This window comes from Hyperolius riggenbachi, chromosome 2 (genome assembly GCF_040937935.1).
Source record: "Hyperolius riggenbachi isolate aHypRig1 chromosome 2, aHypRig1.pri, whole genome shotgun sequence".
Taxonomy (NCBI): domain Eukaryota; kingdom Metazoa; phylum Chordata; class Amphibia; order Anura; family Hyperoliidae; genus Hyperolius; species Hyperolius riggenbachi.
Window position 1 is genome coordinate 352,956,954 of NC_090647.1, and position 24,728 is coordinate 352,981,681.

At 43.9% G+C, this 24,728-nt stretch overlaps 1 protein-coding gene across 18 annotated transcripts in view; it reads left to right on the top strand.

The window, feature by feature from the left end:
- The window catches only part of PLEKHA6 (pleckstrin homology domain containing A6), a 273,958-nt gene that overhangs the window by 148,186 nt on the left and 101,044 nt on the right, over positions 1-24,728 (top strand). For 16 of the 18 annotated variants that reach the window (XM_068269629.1, XM_068269622.1, XM_068269617.1 and 13 more), the window contains 2 exons: positions 9,202-9,268; positions 9,346-9,456. In XM_068269629.1, the coding sequence (XP_068125730.1) occupies positions 9,358-9,456 (99 nt within the window). In that variant the 5' untranslated portion in view covers positions 9,202-9,268; positions 9,346-9,357. The remainder of the gene's footprint in view (positions 1-9,201; positions 9,269-9,345; positions 9,457-24,728) is intronic. The other 2 variants (XM_068269625.1, XM_068269626.1) reach the window with 1 other exon arrangement.

Consider the following 24,728-nt stretch of genomic DNA (forward strand, 5'->3'; position numbering starts at 1 on the left):
CAATAGCGTAATCACTACAAATCACAATGAAATGATCTATATCTTGTTTTTTCACCACCAATTAGGCGTTTTGGGATTGATATTTGTTAAATTACTTTATTTTCTGTGCATTTTTAAAGGGAAAAACAAGGAAAAAATGAAAAAATACACTATTTCTCCATTTTTATCCTCTATAGTTTTAATATAAACATTGCTACTGTACATAAAACCCACACATTGTATTTGCCTATTTGTCCTGGTTATCACAAGATTTTAATTATGTCCCTAGTACAAAGTATGGTGACAATATATTATTTGGACATAAAGGTGTATTTTTTCTACAGTGTTTTTTCCCCCACTAATCTCGCGCGCACGGGAATGCACGTGCACGCACGGGAGCGTGCACATGTGCATGTGCACAGTGGCAGCAGCACTGCTTGACTTATAAAAAACGTCCTGGAGCCGTTAAGAGGCTCTAGCAGGACGTTTATGATGAGATAGGCATGTGTATGTATGTATAGTGCCAAGCACTAAAATAACTAGGTTGTGTTGCTTTTCTGCCTGGAAGAATTAAACATCAGATTCTCTCCAGTTGAGACTTAGTTGGACTATAGTGTAATGCTGGGAATATACATTGATTTTTTTTTCCGTAAGATAGATGGCTCGATAGATCATTTCTGGCAGGGCTGATCACTTCTGTACAAATGGATCAGAAAAATGACCGAAAAATAGATTGGACCTGTCGGAAATTAAGACAACACAACATTAAACATTCTTTTGTTTAGCTTATACACAGAGAACAAAACTGTGGGATTCTAAAAAAAAGTGATTTTCAGGAGTAGGTGGATGGATACAATTCTATCTCATCAGTTTTTCACAGTGGGTTATCTCAGAATCATATCTAATTGTTTCAGGTGATTGATTTCTATACAGTCATAGTGCTCAGCCTCTCTATCAAGCTGCCTGTTCTGCCTTTGGAGAGGGGATTACTGGTGGGATTGAGCCATGGCAGGATATAACGATAGCAGTCAGGCAAGGTTTTCCAGCATGTCAGATTGCCAATAACCAGTCTGTGGATGTCAGGAGACACCTGTGTAGACACTTAATAGTCACCCAATACAACCACAAACAAGTGTTTCAGACGACAAATGTCTAAGGTGTGTGTGCACAAGCCCTGATTTACAATCTGCATGGACTTTGTAAATTTACTGTTTGGGATGACAACTTTGTCTTATTTTTTATTCTTGCTTGTAAATTGGTAAAGGAATCCAAGGAATCCCAGTCAATTAATTATTCAATTGTTTGCTTTGAAAAAGTGAATGTTTGCCTTCTGGTGATGAGTTCCTAGTCAGGTAGCCTCTGGCCACTCAGCAACATTCAGGCACTGCTGGACTTTTTCAAATGATAGAGAGGGATTCTGTGCGCTGTCATTACAAATCACTAATGCCAATTAGTCACATGATGTTTACATTGTCATGTCATGAAGGTTATGTTCCAAGGCTATGTTTACATTGTGTGATGTAAACACCATGTGAGGTAAACAGCATCAGTAATGACAGGGTAGGAAATCTTCTTCTGACCTGTAGTATGGAGCAAGTAGAAGTAGGAGTAGAAGAATACTAATTATTCATGGTTGTGTTATGGCATTAATGAACCACAGAAGACCTCATTACATTTTATCAAACAAATCAGTTGACCAACAGTGGATTAGTTAGTCCATGTGAATTTACGATTGTTGCTTATCCAATTAATTCAGTGTTAATCTATTCAAACCCAATTCCACAGTTACCATTTGTTAGCACATCTTAACAAATTCCGGTTTGTTCCTTTTTATTTTTTGCTTTCCCTTAGTGGTCCCTGTGATTGGCTCACAGTGATCACAGGGTTAACCATGATACGGAGCTCAGCTGTCATCGGACAGCTGAATGTAGTGGTGACGAAAGTGCAATTGTGGTGGGAGTGCACATAGCTGGGATGTTAAAAACTATGCCCTGGCAGATATAAGAGTCTCCAAACAGGGCATAGATTTCAATAAGCTGAATTCCGAATTTATTAGAAAATATGACCTTTTTTACTGTCTATTTTAAATCTTGCAGTGCTCTCTGTTTTAGACACTTTCACTTTTAGGTTTACAAATGAACTTTTAATGCCTGAAATAACTGTCAGATATTAATATAGAATGATAATCTGTACTGGCAATGTCATTTTCAGAAAGGAAAATGGCAGCCTCCATGAAACAAAGACGTAGATGTAGTAAAACTGTTAATACAGTATGTGGAAAATTGCAAAGATGAGAACATGTGAAAGAGAAAATTTGGTTTAGGCTTCCTTTAACATGGCTGAGCTAAGTCAGTTCTTCCTTCCCATTACTTGATTCCAGCATTTATTAAACCAGTTTTATTAAATGGGTCTGTACTAGTTGTTCTCCAGTAAAGTGAGGCTTCATCCTAATTGTCCACTGCCATATGTGCTGCGTGTGGGTTTGGGCTTGGACTCTATCTTTTTGGGCCCAGACTGTATCTAAACTGTTTTTTTTGTTCATCCCTTGCTGAAGGGGAGGAGGTACAAAATTAAGTTAGATTGGTAGGGGTTCTGTACAAGTGTTAAGGTGGCCATACACTGGTCAATTTGCTATCAGATCGACCAACAGATAAATCCCTCTCTGATCGAATCTGATCAGAGAGGGATCGTATGGCTGCCTTTACTGCAAACAGATTGTGAATCGATTTCAGCATGAAACCGATCACAATCTGTGAAGCTGCTGCTGCCGCCGTCCCTTCCCCTGCATACATTACCTGATCCAGCCGGCGCGAGTCCCCCAGTCTCCGCTGTCTTCTTCTCCGCGCTCGGCCCCAGCTTCACTGAACTTCCTGTCTGTGGAAGGAGAAGCGGTGACAGAGGGGATACGCGCCGACCGGATCAGGTAATGTATTGCCGCTAGCATCGGTCGTCGGACATTCGAACGTCGCTATCGACGCACTCCCGACTTGCCGCCGATCAAGCGAAATCTTCCGCACGGACGAATCGACGGGAACAATCAATTTTGGACGGAAATCGATCGTTCTGTCAGCGTTTGCGCAACGATTTCACAGCAGATTCGATCACAGTGATCGAATCTGCTGTATATCGGCAGGAAAATCATTAGGTGTATGGGCCTCTTTAGTTTAAAACCAGTCCATATATTGAAAGGATGCGGAGTGTAAACATCCTGTCAGAGTCTTAACAGGCTCCTGGCTCTGAAGCTCTTATCTGGGGGCAGGCAACCACAAGTGCCATAACCTAGTAAACTGAGGATCTGCCTTGTAACCTGCAGACCAGAAGTGCAGTGCCCAGAGCCAGTGGGGGCAAGGCAAGGCTTGCATTCATTATAAGCTGAGTGGTCACATGACCATACTTGCAAAGTGAAAAAATAGAAGAATAAGCTTTGCATCCACAAATTGAATGAGTCAAATAAAAATAAAATACCATAAAAATAATTGCTGGATCACATTATGCCTGGACAGCAGGATTGGATAGTGTACTTGTTGCACTGTAGCTTCTCTGGTGGTCCACTGGAGGTGCACACTGCCTGCGGAGTGGAAGTGTACCATATCCTTGCATATGACAATGCATCTGCTACCAGCTGATTATGATGCAGGTCACACATTCCAGTATTCAATGCAAATAGACTGTGTGAACCATACCATAGGAAAACATTCAACTTCTCTGTTGGCATGCTGTTTTCCGCCCTGGAAAATGGTCCAATGGTGTATCTAGTGTGACCAGGCCATAGAAGGAAACTTTGAAGACGATTAATGATCATGTGCTATAAGTAAGTGAGAGCACATCATCTGCTTCCTACCAATAATCACAAATATCATAATTCAAATGGTACTGTAGTCCCACAGTTCTCATAAAGACTCAACTTCTGCCCCTTTGTTGCCAAATAGCTAGTAGTCATAGATGGTTTATAAAAGCACAAGTAGAACATGACACAGGAACCCAGATGTATCAGCTTTTCATTGGCTAGGTTTTGTGAATCCAATTCACCTCTGTGCTGACTAAAATCAGTATGTAAACTTGGTTAAAAAATATAAAAAAAGAAGAATGAAAGGTGATAAAATCAGGTCCTGGAAGTTGTTATTAAATAACCATTTTAGTTCAAAAATCGATTTATCAAATGAATTAGCAATTCACAAAAAATCGTAAGGTAAGTTCATTTAAAGCATAACATTAACATGGAGCCAGTCCAAAATAACTGTAACAGTGGTCCAGGAAAAAGTATAAATCAAGCTGGAATAGGTGTAGATTGTTTCCATGTCATAATCAGTCCATAGAAACAAAGATAAAGCAAACGGACACTCAAGTAAACCTACCCCATAATCATAATCAACTTACCCCATAGGACACCTCATATTCCGTGTTGCAAATTGATCCTATATTCTGACACATGTGCTGGGTCAGTTTGTTTGGCATATTTCATTTTACTAGTGGCTGTATAGTGTACTGGTTAAGGGCTCTGCCTCTGACACAGGAGACCTGGGTTTGAATCTCGGCTCTTCCTGTTCAGTAAGCCAGCATCTATTCAGTAAGGAGTTCCTTGGGCAAGTGAGACTGCCATGGCTGTGGTTTGTTGGCTCCCTTTGGACAAGGTCTCACAACGTTTTGTCCATTTGTCAGGTGGAAGTGTGACATTTAAGTCTCGTTCCCAGGGATCTATAAGTAACCGTTTTTGATCTGTCGGAGGCTGGTTCTGAGTAAAGTGTAGCCACAATAGTACTCCCTTGCTCAATGGGTTGTATAGACATATGACAGAGTAACCAAGCAGCTCAGGGTGACCCAAACTACTAGGAATGTATAGGGGGATAAAAGGAACCAAAAAGCCCTCCTACTAAAAAAGCAAAGCTTGGTGTAATTTGCCTTCTTAAAACAGAAGGAAATTTGCAATAATTCAGTTATAAGTGAACATATGTGGTTACCCACAATGCTCTACTGAATATGCAAATTATCCCTTTTCGCCCTTGTAAGCCAAGCAAGCATCCAGAACCGCTGGTGTATAGCAAGCTTATAGCTTTAAGTTTTACACAGCCTTATCAAACCCACATGTAGACAGCCTGATTCGGACTTTTGGCCTTCCTCAGTACATGGCAGGGATTGATAAAGCTGTATGAAATAGGGCTTGGACGAGTACAACAGAGTAACCAAGCAGCTCAGGGTGACCCAAACTACTAAGAATGTATAGGGGGATAAAAGGAACCAAAAGGCCTCCTACTAAAAAAGCCAAGCTTGGTGTAATTTGCCTTCTTAAAACAGAAGGAAGTTTGCAATAATTCAGTTATAAGTGAACATATGTGGTTACCCACAATGCTCTAATGAATATGCAAATTATCCCTTTTCGCCCTTGTAAGCCAAGACATATGACAGTGGGGGAATATTGTAGTCAGGTTGGAGAGCTTTGATGTAGTGGTATATTTGGTGCACTAAATAACCATTTTAATTTGTTTTTAGAGATCAGTGCAGACTTAGTGAGACACATTAGAACAATGACAAGAGCATTGCTTTTACGCCACCATAATTCAAGTAAATGAGGGATACTGTGGAGACTCCTGTGCAAATAATATGTAAGACCTTTAGCACATATGGGTCCAAATTTTTGGAATTCACAGCCTGAGCAGATATACATTTGATGACACTTTGTAACTGTGCTAAAATGTTTATGGCCTGGTAGAAGATGGAAACTACACTGACTGCTGATGTGCCAAACAGTTGCTGATCACAACAGTTTCCAGGTGGCAGAATAGTGAGCTAAAATAGCAATTTACATGCAATTAACAGTCCTCAATTGCAGTTGCAATCCCCACTGTTGTTAATATACTAGGCAAGCACAAGCCACTGAATAAGCATTCTATAAACAATCACTTATTGCAATAGCACAAAACAGAATGCACCTTCAAAACTATATCTAGAAATATTGAAGCAGTGTGCTGACAGTATTGTTCTATACAACCTGCATCGGATGTCACACAGTAGTCGCTGCCTTAAAGAACAAGTGACACCCATGCTAACCTAGAAATAAAAAACACATATATAAGTGGATAAATACTAGTTCTACTTACATAACAGATGTATTGCACAGGCCACAATATGATTATTGTACATTTTATAAAGGAAAAGCAGAGAATCCTTTTATAGACAGTTTCCATCTTGGCTACCTTTAAATGAAGGTAATCCTGACATCATTTCCTCCCTCACTCTTTTTACTCCTCTTGCTAATTGTGTATTCGTTACCCGCCCTCCTCCCAGAGTCTTCAGACATACCCGCTGAGGTCCATACTGTGAAGTGCACTATCTTATGTCATTAGAAGGCGGGGGAAATAAAGGGAAGAGGAGGAATATATTATAGATAAAAAGACCCCCCAGCATGCAACTGTTTTGCCAGCCGATGGCAATTAAAGGGCCAGTGCTCCTAAGGTATGTGATAACTCTAAACCATAACAGCAGAAAAAGTTTTGAATGCATGATTAGCATCTTTATCACTTAATACACTCAGACCAGTTGCTGTTGAAATTTGATTTTTATGGTGACAATCCTGCTTTAAGGTAGTCATACTGTATATCTAGCGATATATGGGCAGATTTAACCAAGAGACAAATCTCTCTCTAATCGAATCTGATAAGAGAAAGATCTGTCAGCTGCCCATACACCACAGGCCAATTCCCAATCAATTTCAGCATGAAATCTCTTGGGAATCAGCCTTGTGGCGCCACATACGACTGAATTGCTGCCCCGACGCTGTCCTTAATGATAATGTCCAAACATTTATCATTTGGGGGACAGCACCAGGGATTTCACCACGTTTGTTGTGAAATTCCACGCCGTTCCTGCCACGCACCAGATCGCGCAAGTTGGCCCAACATCTTGCAGCATGCGCGATCGACTATGCGAGGGCTGAAATTGGTCGCATTGTCAGTCGGGCATGTACTTGGCAGCACCGATTTTCATCCAGTTTGATTATAATAATGGTCGATCGGAACCAAGTCGCCTGATGTATGGCCACCGTTAGAGGGTTATCAAATCCAGATAGCTTTCCATTCTGATTATTTCTATGTAGCAGTGGCTGATGAGTCACTTCAGCAGAGGAGGAGGGGAGGGGGAAGCAGAGTGAAGAGACCAGGCAGAGAGCATCTCCTGACCAGCAATGCCGATTAGCAGAGCAGTACAAACTTATACTGCTTTGTGCATAAAAAGTAAACATTTTTACACACAGAAAATGCTTTTAAATGTTCTTTAATGTACCTAAGTGTAGGTACTTAAATTTTAGTTTAGGGAGTTTAACCCCACTTTAAATGAATTACTTGTCAGCTGCCAGAGAGATACGTTGAGGGCGCACTTCTCTTGCACAGACTGGCCGCGACTGGCCGAAGTTACAGGACCCGGTACCGAAAAAGGAGAAGACTGAGGATAGCACCGTGGGAGCGTTCTGTGTGCATGGGGGCTGGAGGAAGCCCCAGGAAACTGTTAGTTTATTTCATCTCTGGTTTCCTTTAAGGTACGTACACACGTCTGATATTTCTGAACGACTTGTCGTTCAAACCAGTCATTTGAATGACAGTTTGGAGTGTGTATGAACAATCGTTAGACTGATAGCAGCAGTTTTGACTGATCCACTTGGCGTATCCATGGACTAACTGTCGTTCAAAACAACAGTTAGGTCCGTACGTGTGTACAAACGACTTATTGTTTGAAAGTCTATTAGTTTCACACTAAAAGACTTTTAAACAACAAGTCGTTTGATCAGTCATTTGATCTAGTCCATTCTTCTATAGCAGTGTTTCTCAACATTTTATTGGTATGCACCCCTTTTAAAACCCTGTACTCACCAGGTACCCCATAGCATAGTAAACATTATCACAAGTACCCCTTGGCAACTATATATTTATTCGTAGTATATGATAAATGGTTCTAAAAACTCATTCCAAGCATTTACTATTGCTTTTAATTAACTAAAATACTAATTTGGTGTTGATTATATAGGATTTATCATTTTCTAAAACTCTAAGTTTGTTATTCTTGGTTAAGTATATGAAGCCCGAGTACCCCCTGGAACCATCAGAAGTACCCCCTGGGGTACGCGTACCACACGTTGAGAACCTAGGTTCTATAGAGTCCATTGACCACTCATATTTCATGTAAATTAGCTGCAATTAGCATTTTAAACGTTTTGTCGTCTGTGTACAAGGAGTCTAAACGACTTTTTGTTTGAATGACAAGTCGTTCAAACGTCCGCTTTGAACAACATCAGACATTAGGCATAAAGTCAGACGTGTGTATGCACCTTTACAGTTAGAATAGTAGATATTTGGAAAGCTTGTTTAATGTAAATTTAAGTTAACCATTTATGTAAATGTGCTCAGAATCTGACAATGAGAATACTCCTGAAAGCTGATCTGGCAAGAAACTACTGTTAATGCTGATAAAAAAAGAGTATCACATACAGTACTCAGTACTTATTTTACCAAATATAAGAATACCCTTTGTCAGCTCAGGGTTCAGCACCAAATTACACATTTCGTAAATACAGTTCTGTGTCTGTGGATAGTGTTACAACAGTTTTTAATATGTAAAGCCTTGGACTATTTTTAGAAAGCAGAAGCAGCTGGTGGTTTTACTGCAATCAACATACAATATGGTTGAATGAATCATCTCATATTACCTGTTTCTCACCTTAGCTTTAAAATCATTTTTCAGTACATTTGCAAGCAGAAAACAACTATCACAACGTGTTGTTCCTGATTAACTTCAATATTGTAGTATCTTTAGCATCTTTTGCTTTTTAAGTTCTTAAAAGGTTTTATATAAATAAGGTGCAAATCATAAAAGGTGAGGTAATCTGTGAGGGAAGTTTTGTGAATTAACCTGTATGAGTCATCTGAAGAGCTCCTTCTATATGCTGTCTACTGTTATTTGCAAAGTATAATAATACTAATTCAGAATTTTAGGATTCTAATAATAGAACTGGGTATTCTTATTTACATAATTTTCCATGATGACTAATCTAACAATTATCATAACTAAACTAAACATTAAGATATTTTCCTAGGAAAAAGACCAGTCACTGGTTACACTTATTGAATACATCGCCATGTGTAAAAAACACAACTAGAATTACTGACCAGAAACTGTTTTTGCATAATTGAAAATCATTTCTTTATTAATGTTACAGATTTTCTTTTTTATTTTCAGAGTTATGATGAAAATCTTACCACTCTGGTGTACCCAGTGACTGGACTAATCCTGTGAGACATCCAGGGTGAGTGAGATATTCTGTTCTCTATAGTGTTGTCCAGCGTCTCCTGTGTTGTAATCCCTTCAATTTATCTTTTCTAGTTCAGATCTGAGATGAGTGCGGAGACAGGTGGAAAGCGCCCGGCTAATCTACCCGAGAGCTCCACCTACAACATGGTATCGGACATGCATCCAGATGGCCACAACATTAGGGTAAGCTGTGCTTAGGATGATTATGTATGCATGGATACCATATGTAATTAGATATGACAGGTCTGAGCTGCTGTTCTCAATCTAGTGGAGCAAGTTTAGCTTGATAGCTTGATTAAAAATTATTCCTCCTGTTTGCAAATGTAAATGGTAAATGGTATGTAGTGCTACTACCGCTATGCACTGACGTATGGTGGTCCAGCACAGTTACTGCCACCAAGCTCTGCACTGTTCTGCTGTACGCACTGCCTGAGGGACTACTCTGCACTGTTACTGCTGCTACGCACCATCTTATTGTCTACACTGCACTATACTGTTGCTGCTAGGAGTTATGTTATGCACTGTTACTGCTGGTAGCACTGTTATGCACTGGCTCATAAGCAGCTGTTACTGCTGGTCTGTTATGCACTGGCTCATAAGCTGCTGTTACTGCCGGTCTCACTGCTGCGGCACTGGCGCACTAACTCAGCCCTGCCGCTATGTCTCCCGCTTCACCCCTTTCTACACGTACCACCTACACCAGGTCACAGTTACTCAGGTGGGAGCATGCCACAGCCCTACACCCAGAAGACAGGCTACTGGCCGACTCCATATGGAGCCATGTTCAGAAAATTATGGCCTCTCCGACAGGGACTCATGCGCGCAAGCGCCGGAGAGGCTGCCGGGCAGGTGTTCGTGTGAGGCTGCAGAGGAAAGGCTTGAGGTCAGCTATACCAGCAGTCCTCCTGGCGAATGTCCGCTCCCTCCCCAACAAGCTAGAGGAGCTACGGCTCCTAGGGGAAAAAAGAGATCTCGGCAACAACACCCCAGTCTTCTGTTTCACAGAGACGTGGATCCACGATAACATCCCGGACAATGCCCTACACCTTCCAGGCTACAACCTCATCCGAGCAGATCGCGACAGCACCCTCTCAGGGAAAAAGAAAGGTGGCGGCATCTGTTTCTACATCAGCCCCACCTGGTGCTCCAACACCTCTGTCCTTGCCAAAAAATGCTCACCAGAGCTTGAACTACTTTTGATCAACTGCAGGCCTTTTTACTCTCCCAGAGAGTTCTCTTCCTACGTGCTTGTCGGTGTTTACATCCCACCCGATGCCGACGTCAAAACTGCCCTGCGTGATCTCAGCGACACTGTCACTCGATAGGAGTCGTCCCTGCCAGACTCACTGTTCATCATTCTAGGAGATTTTAACAAGGCTAACCTCCGCCAAGAGCTTCCACGCTTCTACCAGCACATCACCTGTCCCACTAGAAACGCGAACACACTCGACCACTGCTACACGGTCTTGAGGGACGCGTACAAAGCCACCTCATGGGCAGCTCTAGGCGCGTCTGACCACTGCATCATCCACCTAATCCCCACCTACAGGAGGCGCCTGGAGACTGTAAAACCAGTCCTTAAATCAACCAAAATGTGGTCAAGTGAGGCCAAGCTTCAACTCCAGGCATGCTTTGACTGCACGGACTGGAAGGCTCTGGAAGCACCAAACTTGGACGAGTGGGCAGACAATGTGAGCTCATACATCAGGTTCTGCGAGGACTCCTGTATTCCAACAAAGACTCACAGACTCTATCCAAATGACAAACCATGGTTCTCCAAGAAACTTCGGCAAATGCGCAGAAGCAAGGAAGCCGCACACAAGTCAGGGAACCAGGAAGAATACAGGAGGGCAAGGAACGATCTCGACAGGGAACTGAGAATTGCAAAAAAGGGCTACGCAGATAAGCTAAAGGAGGACCTCTCCTCGAATGACTCACAAGCTGTTTGGCGAGGGCTTAAGGCTGCCACCAATTACAAGCCCCCCCTCAAAACGCACCTCCCAGCACTGAGCTAGCAGAAAACCTCAGCAGCTTCTACTGCAGGTTCGAGGAGAAGGAGGCTCCCGAAGGGTCTCCGATGCTACAGGCTCCCTTCACTTCACCCCAGGCCTCAGTACCACCATGCCAAGACCTGCCTCCCCCGACCATAAGCGAATCGGACGTGGAACGCCACCTGTCCAGACTAAATGCCAGAAAAGCCTCAGGCCCTGACGGAGTGTCATCAGCCTGCCTGAAAGCGTGTGCACAGCAGCTTGCTCCTACCCTTTCCTCCATCTTCAACAGGTCCCTAGTGAGCGGCAAAGTACCGGCATGCTTCAAGCGGTCCACCATCATCCCTGTCCCCAAAAAGCAAGGCGCGTCTGACCTCAACAACTTCAGACCTGTCGCTCTCACGTCGGTCATAATGAAAACTTTTGAGAAAGCAGTCCTGCCCCTCCTCAAGCACAGAATGGAAGCCCAATTAGACCCGTATCAATTTGCTTATAGGGCAAATAGGTCGATCGACGATGCCATTAACATCTGTCTGGAGCTTGTCAACAATCACCTTGACAAACCAAATTCATATGCCAGGGTTCTCCTACTCGACTTCAGCTCGGCATTTAACACCATTAGCCCCCATATACTACAGGAAAATCTGGCTGAGCTTGGAGTCCACCCCACACTTCAACTGTGGATTAAGGACTTCCTTACAAACAGATCTCAGGTTGTCAAGCTGGGCTCCATCACCTCGCAGCCAAGGATCACCAATACAGGGGCCCCACAAGGCTGCGTCTTGTCACCATTCCTGTTCTCCCTCTACACGAACAATTGCAGATCCTCAGCGAATTCCGTCAAGGTAATCAAATTTGCGGACGACACCACCATAGTCGGCCTGATCTCCAACAACGATGACCAGGCATACCGCCACCAGGTTGAAAGGATTTGCCACTGGTGCAGGGAGAACAAGCTGGTCCTCAACAACGCAAAAACCGTTGAAATCATCATTGACTTTAGGAAGCATGCCCCCACCCCACCTCCACTGCACATTGGAGGGATGCTGGTGGAAAAAGTGCCCTGTGCCCGCCTCCTGGGCACCACCATCTCCAGAACCCTTAAGTGGAAGGCAAACACTGTTTCCATCCAGAGGAAAGCCCAGCAGAGGCTTTACTTTCTCTGCCAACTGAAGAAGTTCGGCATGTCCCTGAAACTCCTGACAAGCTTCTATACCGCAACCATCGAATCCGTCCTCTGTTCTTCCATCCTTGTCTGGTATGCTGGCTCCACTGAAAGTGACAGGCGCAAACTACAGAGGGTCATCAAGTCAGCGGAAAAGATAATCGGGCACACACTCCCTGCCCTGGACTCCCTCTACAATGCCAGACTACGCTCCAGAGCAATGAAGATTGCCAAGGACCCCTCACACCCTGGCCACCAGTTTTTCAATCAGCTCCCCTTGGGGCGGAGGTATCTGAGGTATAGGTCCATCTCCACAAAGACCATGAGACACAAAAACAGCTTCTTCCCCTCAGCAGTAAACTCGCTGAACTCCTTTAACTCTGCTCATGCTGTCCCCCCGTAGACTTTCTGCCTGTAACCAACCTAGTTATGGAGAATTGTGGTTTATGTATATATGTGTGTTGTATTGATGTCTATTATGCCCTATGTTCTGATGTCTCAGATGTTTCTATGTATATGCCCTGTATTCAAGTGCCAAGCCCAATTCCGGGCACGACCCAGTCGTGCTTGGCGAAATAAAAGTGATTCTGAGTAGTTTTCAGTTTGTGCTTGATATATATATATATATATATATATATATATATATATATATATATATATATATATATATATATCACACAGAACTAATGGGCTTACACCTTCCCTCATCTGTAGTCATTTTGATAAGTTCAGCATCAAAACAGGTATATCTGAAACATTACAGTGCTTGGTAGGGTAACTGAAAGCAAATAATCGACTATTAGTGGCAAGTAACTGTCAGAATATATTTCAACTACCTTAGTTGACAGACTCCAGCCAGGAGATGTATACAAAACAATTCAAAGGCTGTATGATTCCCAAGAGGCACAGTAAAGTCTATGATTAAAAAGTGAAATATGTTCAGTACTACGAGGAACGGTCTCAGATCCTGCTTTCCCTCCAAACTGCATGGAAGAGAGTGGTGGTAACCGGTCAGAGAGGTTAACAAGAGCAACTTCTTTTGCATGTGACAACAATATGACAAGTGCTCCACTAATAGTTGCAAAGAAGAAAGCCACTTCTCAAAAAAATATCATATTAAATCTCTTGAGCTCTGCCAAAATGGACCTTGAAGAGCCTTAGGGCCCTTTTACACTTAATGTGTTGGTATGTGTTATGTGTTGGTACACATTTTTTCCCCTTCATAGCAGTGTATTGTGAAAAAGCTTTCAGTTAAAATGCTTATAGTGTGAACTGAGCCATAGGAAAACATGGGCATACTTTGAAAATCAATTGTCTTTCAGTTATAATGGAGAACAACTCATTAAAGGGATACTGTAGGGGGTCGGGGGAAAATGAGTTGAAGTTACCCAGGGCTTCTAATGGTCCCCTGCAGACATCCTGTGCCCGTGCAGCCACTCCCCAATGCTCTGGCCCCGCCTCCGGTTCACTTCTGGAATTTCAGACTTTAAAGTCTGAAAACCACTGCGCAGTCTGCGCCTGCATTGCCATGTCCTCACTCCCACTGATGGCACCAGGAGCGTACTGCGCAGGCCCAGTATGGTCTGTGCCTGCGCCGTGCGCTCCTGGTGACATCAGGGGAAGCGAGGACACGGCAACGCAGGCACAGTGGTTTTCAGACTTTAACGTCTGAAATTCCAGAAGTGAACCGGAGGCGGGGCCGGAGCATCGGTGAGTGGCTGCGATGGGGCACAGGATGTCTGCGGGGGACCATTAGAAGCCCCGGGTAAGTTCAACTCATTTTCCCCCGACCCCCTACAGTATCCCTTTAAGTGTAAAAGGACCCTAAGACAAAATTTAAAAAATGTGTTATAGTGAGATAAAAACAAAATCAAAGAATTAATGGAAACTCAGATGATTTATTCCACAATCAAAACATTTATAGAAACATGTATTTAAAATAATTGTGGCTAGTGGGAACGAGAAGATAAGGGTTATAATTGTGTTGGAAGACTTCCACTATAACTAACAGAATCATTGTTATCTGTTGGCTCACCCTAATCTTTTTCTATGTGGGGCTTTAACCTCCTGTCGACCGCGTCACGCCGACGGGTGCGGCCGCGGCAGCAGCACCAGGTCCGCCTAACGCTGATCGGCGTAAAGTCCTGGAGCCAGCTAATGCAGGAGATCGCGAGCAGGCTGCGCGCGCATCTCCTGCCTGGGGGGCGGAGCTCCACCCCGCCTTCAGTCTCCGAGCTTGGGAGACTGTTAGACGGCGTGATCGCCGTCTATTTACATGTACAGCGCTGCGATCGCCAGCAGCGCTGTACTGGGGACAGCTATGTGACACGGCTGTCCCCCTGGGACACTGGTGAGCGATCGTCTCTCATAGGCAGAAGCCTATGAAGGCCGATCGCCATGATTGGCCGGCTGGGGGGAGGGAGGGATAACATTTAAAGTAACACTAATTTTTATTTAAAAAAAAAATAAAAATATTTGTACAAACAAAAATAAACATGGGGGAGCGATCAGACCCCACCAACAGAGAGTAAAGGGGAGGGATTACTTGTGTGCTGTGTTGTGCGGCCCTGCAACTTGGCCATAAAGCTGCAGTGGCCTATTTTACTAAAAATGGCCTGGTCACTAGGGGGGTTTAGCACTGCGGTCCTCAAGAGGTTAAAGGACTTACGAGGCCAAAAACCAAAAAAAGTGAAGTACCTGCATCATGTTTAAATGCATGGAGGACGCCATCCGCACCCTCCGTGCAGTTCCGCCGGGTCCCCACAGTGCAAACGCCCCCCCGTGCCGCTCCCGACCCACAGCCCGGGTCAGGCTTTCCTGCCTCTCCTAATTTGGCCGCCGGAGCTGGCCACGGCTGCGCAGTCCACATAGACGCGAGTGCAGCTGCGCAGCTCTAGGGCCTCCCCCCACCCCGATCTACGCACAGGAGACAGTCTGTAGCGTGGATCGGGGTGGGGGGGGGGCCCTAGAGCTGCGCAGCCGCACTCGCCTCTATGTGGACTGCGCAGCCGCGGCCAGCTCCGGCGGCCATATTAGGAGAGGCAGGAGAGCCCAACCCGGGCTGTGGGTTCGGGAGCGGCGGAGCGGCATGCGGGGCGATTGCACTGCGGGGACCCGGCGGAACTGCACGGAGGGCGCAGATGGTGTCCTCCGTGCATTTAAACATGACGCAGGTAGTTCACTTTTTTGGGGTTTTTGGCCTCGTAAGTCCTTCAACAAGGAACTTATCCAATGACAGTTGATTTTGCCTTCTTTTGAGGATTTCACAGAAATGTGACATTGCACAGTCCCTACGCTCAGATTAAAGGACCACTGCCGCGAAAGATTTCATTTTTTAACACCCCCACAGTAGTTACACCAAGCATACAGAAGATTCACTGTGACATTTATTTTAACCACTTCAGCCTACAGCTTCGAAAATCTTATGCATCCGAGCAATGTTCACCTCCCATTCATTCGCTAATAACTTTATCGCTACTTATCAAAATTAATTGATCTATATCTCGTTTTTTCCGCCACTAATTAGGCTTTCTTTAGGTAGTACATTTTGCTAAGAGCCACTTTACTGTAAATACATTTTAACAGGAAGATTAAGATAGAAATGGAAAAAAATCATTATTTCTCAGTTTTTGGCCATTATAGTTTAAAATTAATACATGTTACAGTAATTAAAACCCATGTATTTTATGTGCCCATTTGTCCCACTTATTACACCATTTAAATTACGTCCTTATCACAATTTATGGCGCCGATATTTTATTTCGAAATAAAGGTGCATTTTTTCAATTTGCGTCCATCACTATTTACAAGCTTATAATTTGAAAAAATTTAATAAGATACTCTCTTGACATGTACATTTAAAAAGTTCAGGCCCTTAGGTAACTATTTATGTAGTTTTGTTTTTTTTAATTGTAATTTTTTTTATTTTTTTTTTAATACAAAAATGTATTTGGGTAATTTTAGTTTGGGAGGTAAATAGCCAATTTTAGATGTAATATAATGTATTTTTTATTCAATACAGGTATGTGGGTGCAGTTTACTATTTGGCCACAAGATGGCCACATTCAAAAAATTCCTAGATGCGAACGATGTTGCATCTAGGAACTAAAATGAAGAGAAGAAGTTTCCTGGGGGCAGAAATACCACGCTCTCTGATGAGAAAGCGTCGGTATTTCTGCCAGGGACTTAGATCGGTGAATGGGAATTATATTCCCATTCACTGATCGGGGGGCAGCGGGAGGCAGCGGGAGCACCACACGGCTGCAGCACCACTGCCTATCTGGACGGATATATGCGTCCAGATATGGCGAAGTGGTTAATATCTAATATGGCCCTTTAACTATCCACATGTCACTGTATCCTCTATGCGTCAGTTCCTGCACTAGCGCTGACGGACTTCTGTAACTGTAATCCCATCATAGCGGAACCCTTGGCAAGCATTGTAAATGACAAATGGTATAGTCCTTTTTTTTACTTGGCCCCAACGGCCATAACCCGATGGAAACTTACGCTGTGACCGGCTGTTCTTCTGGCCCGCACTTTCTACATGCCAGCCAACCAGGGGGGCAGCTCTTAGCAGCACCGCTTTGCACTGCACTATCACGCTGTAGCCACTCTCCCCGTCCATCCAATCACCGCTGCTTTTGCCTGCTTGCAAAGACTCACAAGCGCAAAGCAGCTTTGAGAATAGCAGCGAGATGTGATTCATATGAATTATATCTCGCCGCTCTCCTCAAAGCTGCTCTGCGCTTTGTTGATTCATATGAATCTTATGATTCATATGAATCACATCTCGCTGCTCTGAAAGCTGCTTTACGCTTGTGAGTCTTTGCAAGCAGGCAGAGCAGCGGTGATTGGATGGACGGGGAGAGTGGCTCCAGCGTGATTGTGCAGTGCGAAGCGGTGCTGCTAACTGTTACAGCGTGAGTCTCCATCGGGTTATGGCCGTTGGGGCCAAGTAAAGAAAAAGTACTATACCATTTGTCATTTACAATGCTTGCCAAGGGTTCCCCTATGATGGGATTACAGTTACAGAGGTCCATCAGCGCTAGTGCAGGCACTGATGCATAGAGGATACAGTGACATGTGGAGAGTTAAAGGGCCATGGTAGATATTGAAATAAATGTCACAGTGAATCTTCTATATCAGGGGTCCCCATACTTTTTTGGTCAGGGACCGGGTCAACGTACTTCAGGCTGCTGGGGGCCGGAGTATACATGAAATGATGTAGAAAAACATAACATTGAGCCTAGGTATTGTAGACAGCACCTATTAAAATGGGCAGCCCTCAGGTCTCCCATTGAACCAGAGCAGATGTTATGCCCCTAACTCAGCAAGTACAGATATTTTGCCATCAACACAGCATGTACAGATAGTATGCACTCCACCACAGCATGTGTAGGTAGTATGCCCTCCAACATAGCATGTGCAGCTATTATGCCAACAGTACAGTGCAGATATTGTGACCCTAACATAGCAAGTCATATGTGAGCCATAATGTCACCCAATCGCCTGCAAAATCCTGCAGCACAAACCAGAAGCCAGTGAATGACTGCTTTCTGGCTTCCATGTGGATGGGTGGTGCCAGAACTGCTATTCTATATGCAGGCCACCAATATTTAAAGATGCAGCAGACCGCATCTATAAGTAATACATTTTGTGTGTGGAGGGCCGGTAAAAAAGCCTCAGGGGGCCGCATTCAGCCCGCGGGCCTTAGTTTGAGGACCACTGTTCTATATGCTTGGTGTAACTACTGTGGGGGTGTTAAAAAATGAAATATTTCATGGTAGTGGTTCTTTAAGTACAATCCTGCAGTGTCAAACAGAGAAGAACCATTAGCTTGATTGTGATGACCATTGGCTCAGTTGTGATGACACACGTATACGCACTGTGCTTGTATATAAAGACGTTGCTTGTATATCAAGTCACAATTTTTGCGTGTCTTGCAAAGCACTCTTAAAACAAATTACTTGCAATGCAAGGTATACTGTATATTATATTCCCATGAAGATGTGAAAAGTTTATATTTGTGTAATGATCGCTGCTGCAGCAGCTATTACGGGAAGTATTAGTGCTGCAGCTCAGGCAGTTCTGATCTATTTCCATGCAAGTTGCATAGCTTTGTCTGTCTTTCCCTGCTGTCAGCTTGTGACTGATTATCATTCACCTGTGTGGGAATCTGCATGTCTGCTCCCATTGGATGACCTCAGTATAAAGATCTGCTTCCTGCAGGGTTTCCTTGGGTTTTCATAGCTTCAGCCTAAGCCTGTCTTGCTGTCGCTTTAGCCCCCGATCGTGTTTCTTGTTATAAAGATACTTTGCTGGTCTTTGCATCATATATTGGTTCATTGCCAATATATATGAATACCAGCACGTTTATTATTTTCCTTGTATTTGTGTTACGTTAATACATCAGTGTCGCTGATGTATACGTACACGAACTGTTTATATCCTGTGTGCAGTTAGTCAGCTTTCCAGCACGTTTTGGTAGGTTGCGCGTACCGTGACCACCCGTGCTGAGGTAGTTACCCTGCTCCTGGTTCTGTTTGTGGATTGCGTTCATCTCTGCGAAGAGATAACGAATCCTTCTGAATCCTGTTCTGTTACCGTTTGTGGATTGCGTTCATCTCTGCGAAGAGATAACGAATCCTTCTGAATCCTGTTCTGTTACCGTTTGTGGATTGCGTTCATCTCTGCGAAGAGATAGCGAATCCTTCTGAGTCCTGTTCCCTGTGTTACTCCATTCCTAGTCAGCGTTCCTGCTTATGTCATATATCGGTTCATTGCCGATATATACATATGTTAGTCAGACGTAACAAATAGTTTCATTGATAGCTGTAATTGTAATACGCTAGGAAAACATACTTATTGTATATTTATCTGTGTTACGTTCTTCTATCTCAATCCTGCTATTTTCTGACTATCCTGTCCTGTCTTTGTGAGCCACGCCATCGCCGCATCGCATTGGCTGCCTCATTCCCGTCTGTCTGGTTTTGGACGCTTGCTGTCGCTAAGTAGCCGCTAGCTAGCAAGCGTTCATTCTGTCTACCTGTCCTGATCTCCTCAGTTCTGGTTTGTGCGCTCAGCGCTACTTTGCGCTGAGACGTTATAACGAAAGCATTGTTTGTGGCTGTCAGATCTGCACCGGCTCTGTGCGCCACAATCTCCTATTGGAGTCAGTCCTCCCCTCCACTATACTAGGGATAGCCTGTTTCCTGGTGCTAGTGTGTGTACCTCCTCCACGCCAGCTCATGCGTTGCATGCTGACTGTGGAGAATACACCACCAAGCCTTACATTATGAAAACCCCATTACCAATCCCCATTGTGGGGGGGATTCCCAGAAAGTATGACACTGTTAATTATGGTTCCTGTTCCTTTAAGAAATTTGAAGAACTTAGCTCTGAAACAGAAAATGAGTTTTTCTCTGAATGTGCCAGGTTCCTGACCAATCCTGATCTCCAAGCGACTCCTGTTTCAACCTGGGCACTCCAACTAAGTTATATTTTGTTTAAAGGGGAATTATTCCAGTGGGCATTTGATGTTCTCAATCATTCCGATTTGAAAGAGAGACCACTGGAATTTCTAGCGTTTGTGATCCATAACTGGTTGCGCATAGATCCATTGCCTTTTCCTCTTAATGAACTCCTGGCAGCAGGCCAATCAGCTGCTCCTTCAATTGCTTGCAAGAATGAGCAGCAAGCAGAAAGTGTTACTGATAATTTTCCTGCAGCTTTGAATAAATCACCAAAAACCGCAAGGTCAAAGGCAAAACGCAAACGTTCTAAGAAACGTGTCCAATCTGCAGAATCATTATCCTTAGCAACTGAGACCTATAATGAGATTCTGCCATTAACAGATAATGAAATGCAATTGTCTTTCAGGGGAGTTAAATGGACTTATGAAACTACTAATGAACTTTCCTCCCTGGCTAGGGAAAATAAAGATTTTTGTTTAAAAGAATTATCTGAGTATGATTATGATGAGATATTACAGAGTATTGAACAAATCAACTTATTTGTGAACCAAGGGAAGTTTGCATACACTACAGTTCAACACTTGCTACAGGTATTGGAAATTCTTAAGAATAAGGAATCTGCCAATCACCTGCTAATTAACCCTATACATGTGCCTGCCACAATCATATCTGCAGACTGTGATCAGCCTAAATGTTTCGCTGTTAAGTATGCATGGGATCCTCCATTCGAGAGGGGAGAGATGGAAGCCCTGGTCTGTGAATGGAAGAATGATTCAAGTTCATTTTGTCAATTTTACAGTGCAAAAAGTGAAATGGTATTGAACGCATGCATTAAGTCAGCCTATAACCTAATAGAGGCTGGTGTGTGTAGGTATGACCGTGTGGCTCCCTTGATTGATGTGTGGGAACTGATTTTGGATGATTTTTATGTGACTCCGAATTCGCAAATTTGGCGTTCTGACCCGCCTGCTTCAGCACCTGTGGCTGATTCAGCAGGTGATTCGGAGCTCTTTTTGTGTGAAATTGAAGTTCCTGCAATTCCACCCTGTACCAGGGATAACTCAGTGTTACTTCCCAGTAAAACAGAAGCCACTGATACATTCTTAACCTTGCCCTGCGCAAATTTCTCAGCAGAGAATCCAGAGGTCCTGCTGACTTCCGAGTCCAGTCTAGCCAGTACTCATGACTCTTTGTTTAGTGAAACAGACACCAGAAAAATCTTGCCTGTCTCTGCAAACACTTCTGCAGAAATTACCTGTGTTAATAAAGTTCAACTCCTGTCTGATCCAGCAGATGCCAGTAGGTGCACTGCATCAGTTTCCGAGTCCCAGCAATCCTGTCTAGTAAACTCAGAACCCCAGCATCTGAATTTTCCAATTTTACAAATGAATGGTGATTCAGATGCGCAAACATTGTGTCTTGATCTTCCTGTTTCTACACCTCGCTCTAGTTTCGTGAATAGCTCAGAGCATCTGCTATGTGAACCTGAAATCGCAGAATTATTACCTTGTTCAGAAAATTTTCCAATAAATTTGCCCTGTACCATGAATTGTGCAGTAGATCTCTCCAATGAAACTCAGGTCACAGAATCATTATGCTGTCCAGCAGGTGCTTCCATGGTTTTGCCCTGCAATATGGACTGTTCAGTGATCCTGTCCAGTGAAGCTGTGGTCGCAGAGTCTTATGCTTCACCCAGTACTTTGGATACTTTAAACCCTCTAGCAGAGGAGGCTGAAGCACTGCTTACCTCAGTTGGTGTTGCAGTAATATTCACTTGTCTAGCAGCTGTTTTGGAATTACAGTCTGCTCTAATAAAACTTGATGAATTTCTGCCCAGCAAAGCAGAAGCCATTGAAATATTGTCCTCGTCAGCAAGTGTGTCAGATACCTTGCCCTGTACACAGTCTGATTTAACCAATGTTGAGTCCCTCTCCAGTGTTGTAACAGCCGAGGAACTCCAGCCCTGTCCTCTGAATGTTTCAGAAGTCTTGCCCTGTAACATGGATAATTCTGATTCTCTGGTCAAAATAATAGAAATCTCAGAATTTCAGTCCGGTCTGATGAGTGTTCCTGAAACCCAGCCCTGTATCCTGAAAGATTCTGGTTCTCTGGCCGCTGTGGCAGAGGTTCCAGAGTTCCCTTCCTGTCCAGGGAATTCCTCAGTTTTGCCTAGTCCAGTGGGGGCTGCTGCAATACTGACTTGTTCTGCAGCGCCTCATGAGCTCCAATCCAGTGTATTAAATGAGTCTCTGTCCAGTCCAGAGGTAGTTGTGGAGTCCCTGTCTGGCTCAGTGCATACATCAGAAGATTTGTCCTGTCTTGTTAGTGCCCCTGAATCTGATTTGTTACTGACTTTGCTGGAATCAGCGACATCTAAGTCTGATCCAGCATTCTCGTGTAAAAGTCCAGTAGTTGCGAAGTTTAGTCATGATGATTTTTTTTTGGCCAGTCCTGGTTTTGGTCCTGTCTTGGCTGACCCTGAGGCTCACAGTTCCTTGACATGCCCAGAGGTTTCTCTTGTGCCGGTGTGCCCAGATGTTCTTTGTGTGCCAGAATGCCCAAGTGTGTCTAAGGTGTTAGCGTGCTCTGATGCTTCCTTAGTGGGAACACGTTCTGATATTGCCAGTCTGCCTGCATGCCCAGAGATGGTTCTGGTCCCTGAAAGCCCTGATATTGATGTTTGTCCTTGTGGCCCTGACTCGGGAATTGCCCTAGGTTCCATAGGGGTTCTTGATAGTTCTCCATGTGAGCCTAAGGGGCATTCTGACCTATGGGGATCTCTTTGGAGCTTCAAGGTGTTCTGGGAGGTCTCTGAGAAAACTTGTCCTGGTGCCTTGGACTGGTTCAACAGTGGGTTTTGTGTTGGTAAAGACAGTACCGGTGGGCATTGCAAAGGCTTTGGCGTTTCTGAACTGTTCCTGGAAGGCGGTGGGTATCGCTCAGGGAGTTTCGGAGGGCTTTCTTCTGGAAATCATGGTTCTGATGGGTGTCACACTGGGGCTTGTAGTACTGATGGGCATGGTTCTGTAGGTTCTGGTTCTGATGGGTCCAGTCTTGTGGGGACTGATTCTGGAATTCGGTCTTGCCGGGCTGTCCCGGTCATCATGAATTATCAGTCAGACTGTTTTGTTGGAAATTTCAGTTTTGAAAAGCGTCTGGAATCCACTTTTAAAGGCGGGGGTACTGTAATGATCGCTGCTGCAGCAGCTATTACGGGAAGTATTAGTGCTGCAGCTCAGGCAGTTCTGATCTATTTCCATGCAAGTTGCATAGCTTTGTCTGTCTTTCCCTGCTGTCAGCTTGTGACTGATTATCATTCACCTGTGTGGGAATCTGCATGTCTGCTCCCATTGGATGACCTCAGTATAAAGATCTGCTTCCTGCAGGGTTTCCTTGGGTTTTCATAGCTTCAGCCTAAGCCTGTCTTGCTGTCGCTTTAGCCCCCGATCGTGTTTCTTGTTATAAAGATACTTTGCTGGTCTTTGCATCATATATTGGTTCATTGCCAATATATATGCATACCAGCACGTTTATTATTTTCCTTGTATTTGTGTTACGTTAATACATCAGTGTCGCTGATGTATACGTACACGAACTGTTTATATCCTGTGTGCAGTTAGTCAGCTTTCCAGCACGTTTTGGTAGGTTGCGCGTACCGTGACCACCCGTGCTGAGGTAGTTACCCTGCTCCTGGTTCTGTTTGTGGATTGCGTTCATCTCTGCGAAGAGATAACGAATCCTTCTGAATCCTGTTCTGTTACCGTTTGTGGATTGCGTTCATCTCTGCGAAGAGATAACGAATCCTTCTGAATCCTGTTCTGTTACCGTTTGTGGATTGCGTTCATCTCTGCGAAGAGATAGCGAATCCTTCTGAGTCCTGTTCCCTGTGTTACTCCATTCCTAGTCAGCGTTCCTGCTTATGTCATATATCGGTTCATTGCCGATATATACATATGTTAGTCAGACGTAACAAATAGTTTCATTGATAGCTGTAATTGTAATACGCTAGGAAAACATACTTATTGTATATTTATCTGTGTTACGTTCTTCTATCTCAATCCTGCTATTTTCTGACTATCCTGTCCTGTCTTTGTGAGCCACGCCATCGCCGCATCGCATTGGCTGCCTCATTCCCGTCTGTCTGGTTTTGGACGCTTGCTGTCGCTAAGTAGCCGCTAGCTAGCAAGCGTTCATTCTGTCTACCTGTCCTGATCTCCTCAGTTCTGGTTTGTGCGCTCAGCGCTACTTTGCGCTGAGACGTTATAACGAAAGCATTGTTTGTGGCTGTCAGATCTGCACCGGCTCTGTGCGCCACAATCTCCTATTGGAGTCAGTCCTCCCCTCCACTATACTAGGGATAGCCTGTTTCCTGGTGCTAGTGTGTGTACCTCCTCCACGCCAGCTCATGCGTTGCATGCTGACTGTGGAGAATACACCACCAAGCTTAACAATTTGATGATTAGAGCGCCACCTACTGATTCGTAAATTAGCTGCTTCACAAATCGTTACATTTTCTACACTAGGTATATTAGGCAGCGATAGTGGATCTTGGAAAGTTAAAACCATCAAGACACCAAATAAATGTAGTTTTCTTTACCTTCAAAAGATGCAAATCAAATAAACTTAAAAAGAAAAAAAAATACTTTTTTCCCATGGTGCCCTGTACTTTTTACATTTGTTTAAATATTGGTAATGTACAGATGTACTCCCATATTCATCACATTTTTTGGACATGGGGAGGTGGAGTTATCTGGGAGCTCTTTTATTAAATGAAGCTCCCAGATTTGCAGGGGGTATTAGAAGTAAAATCAGACTTGGGGATTA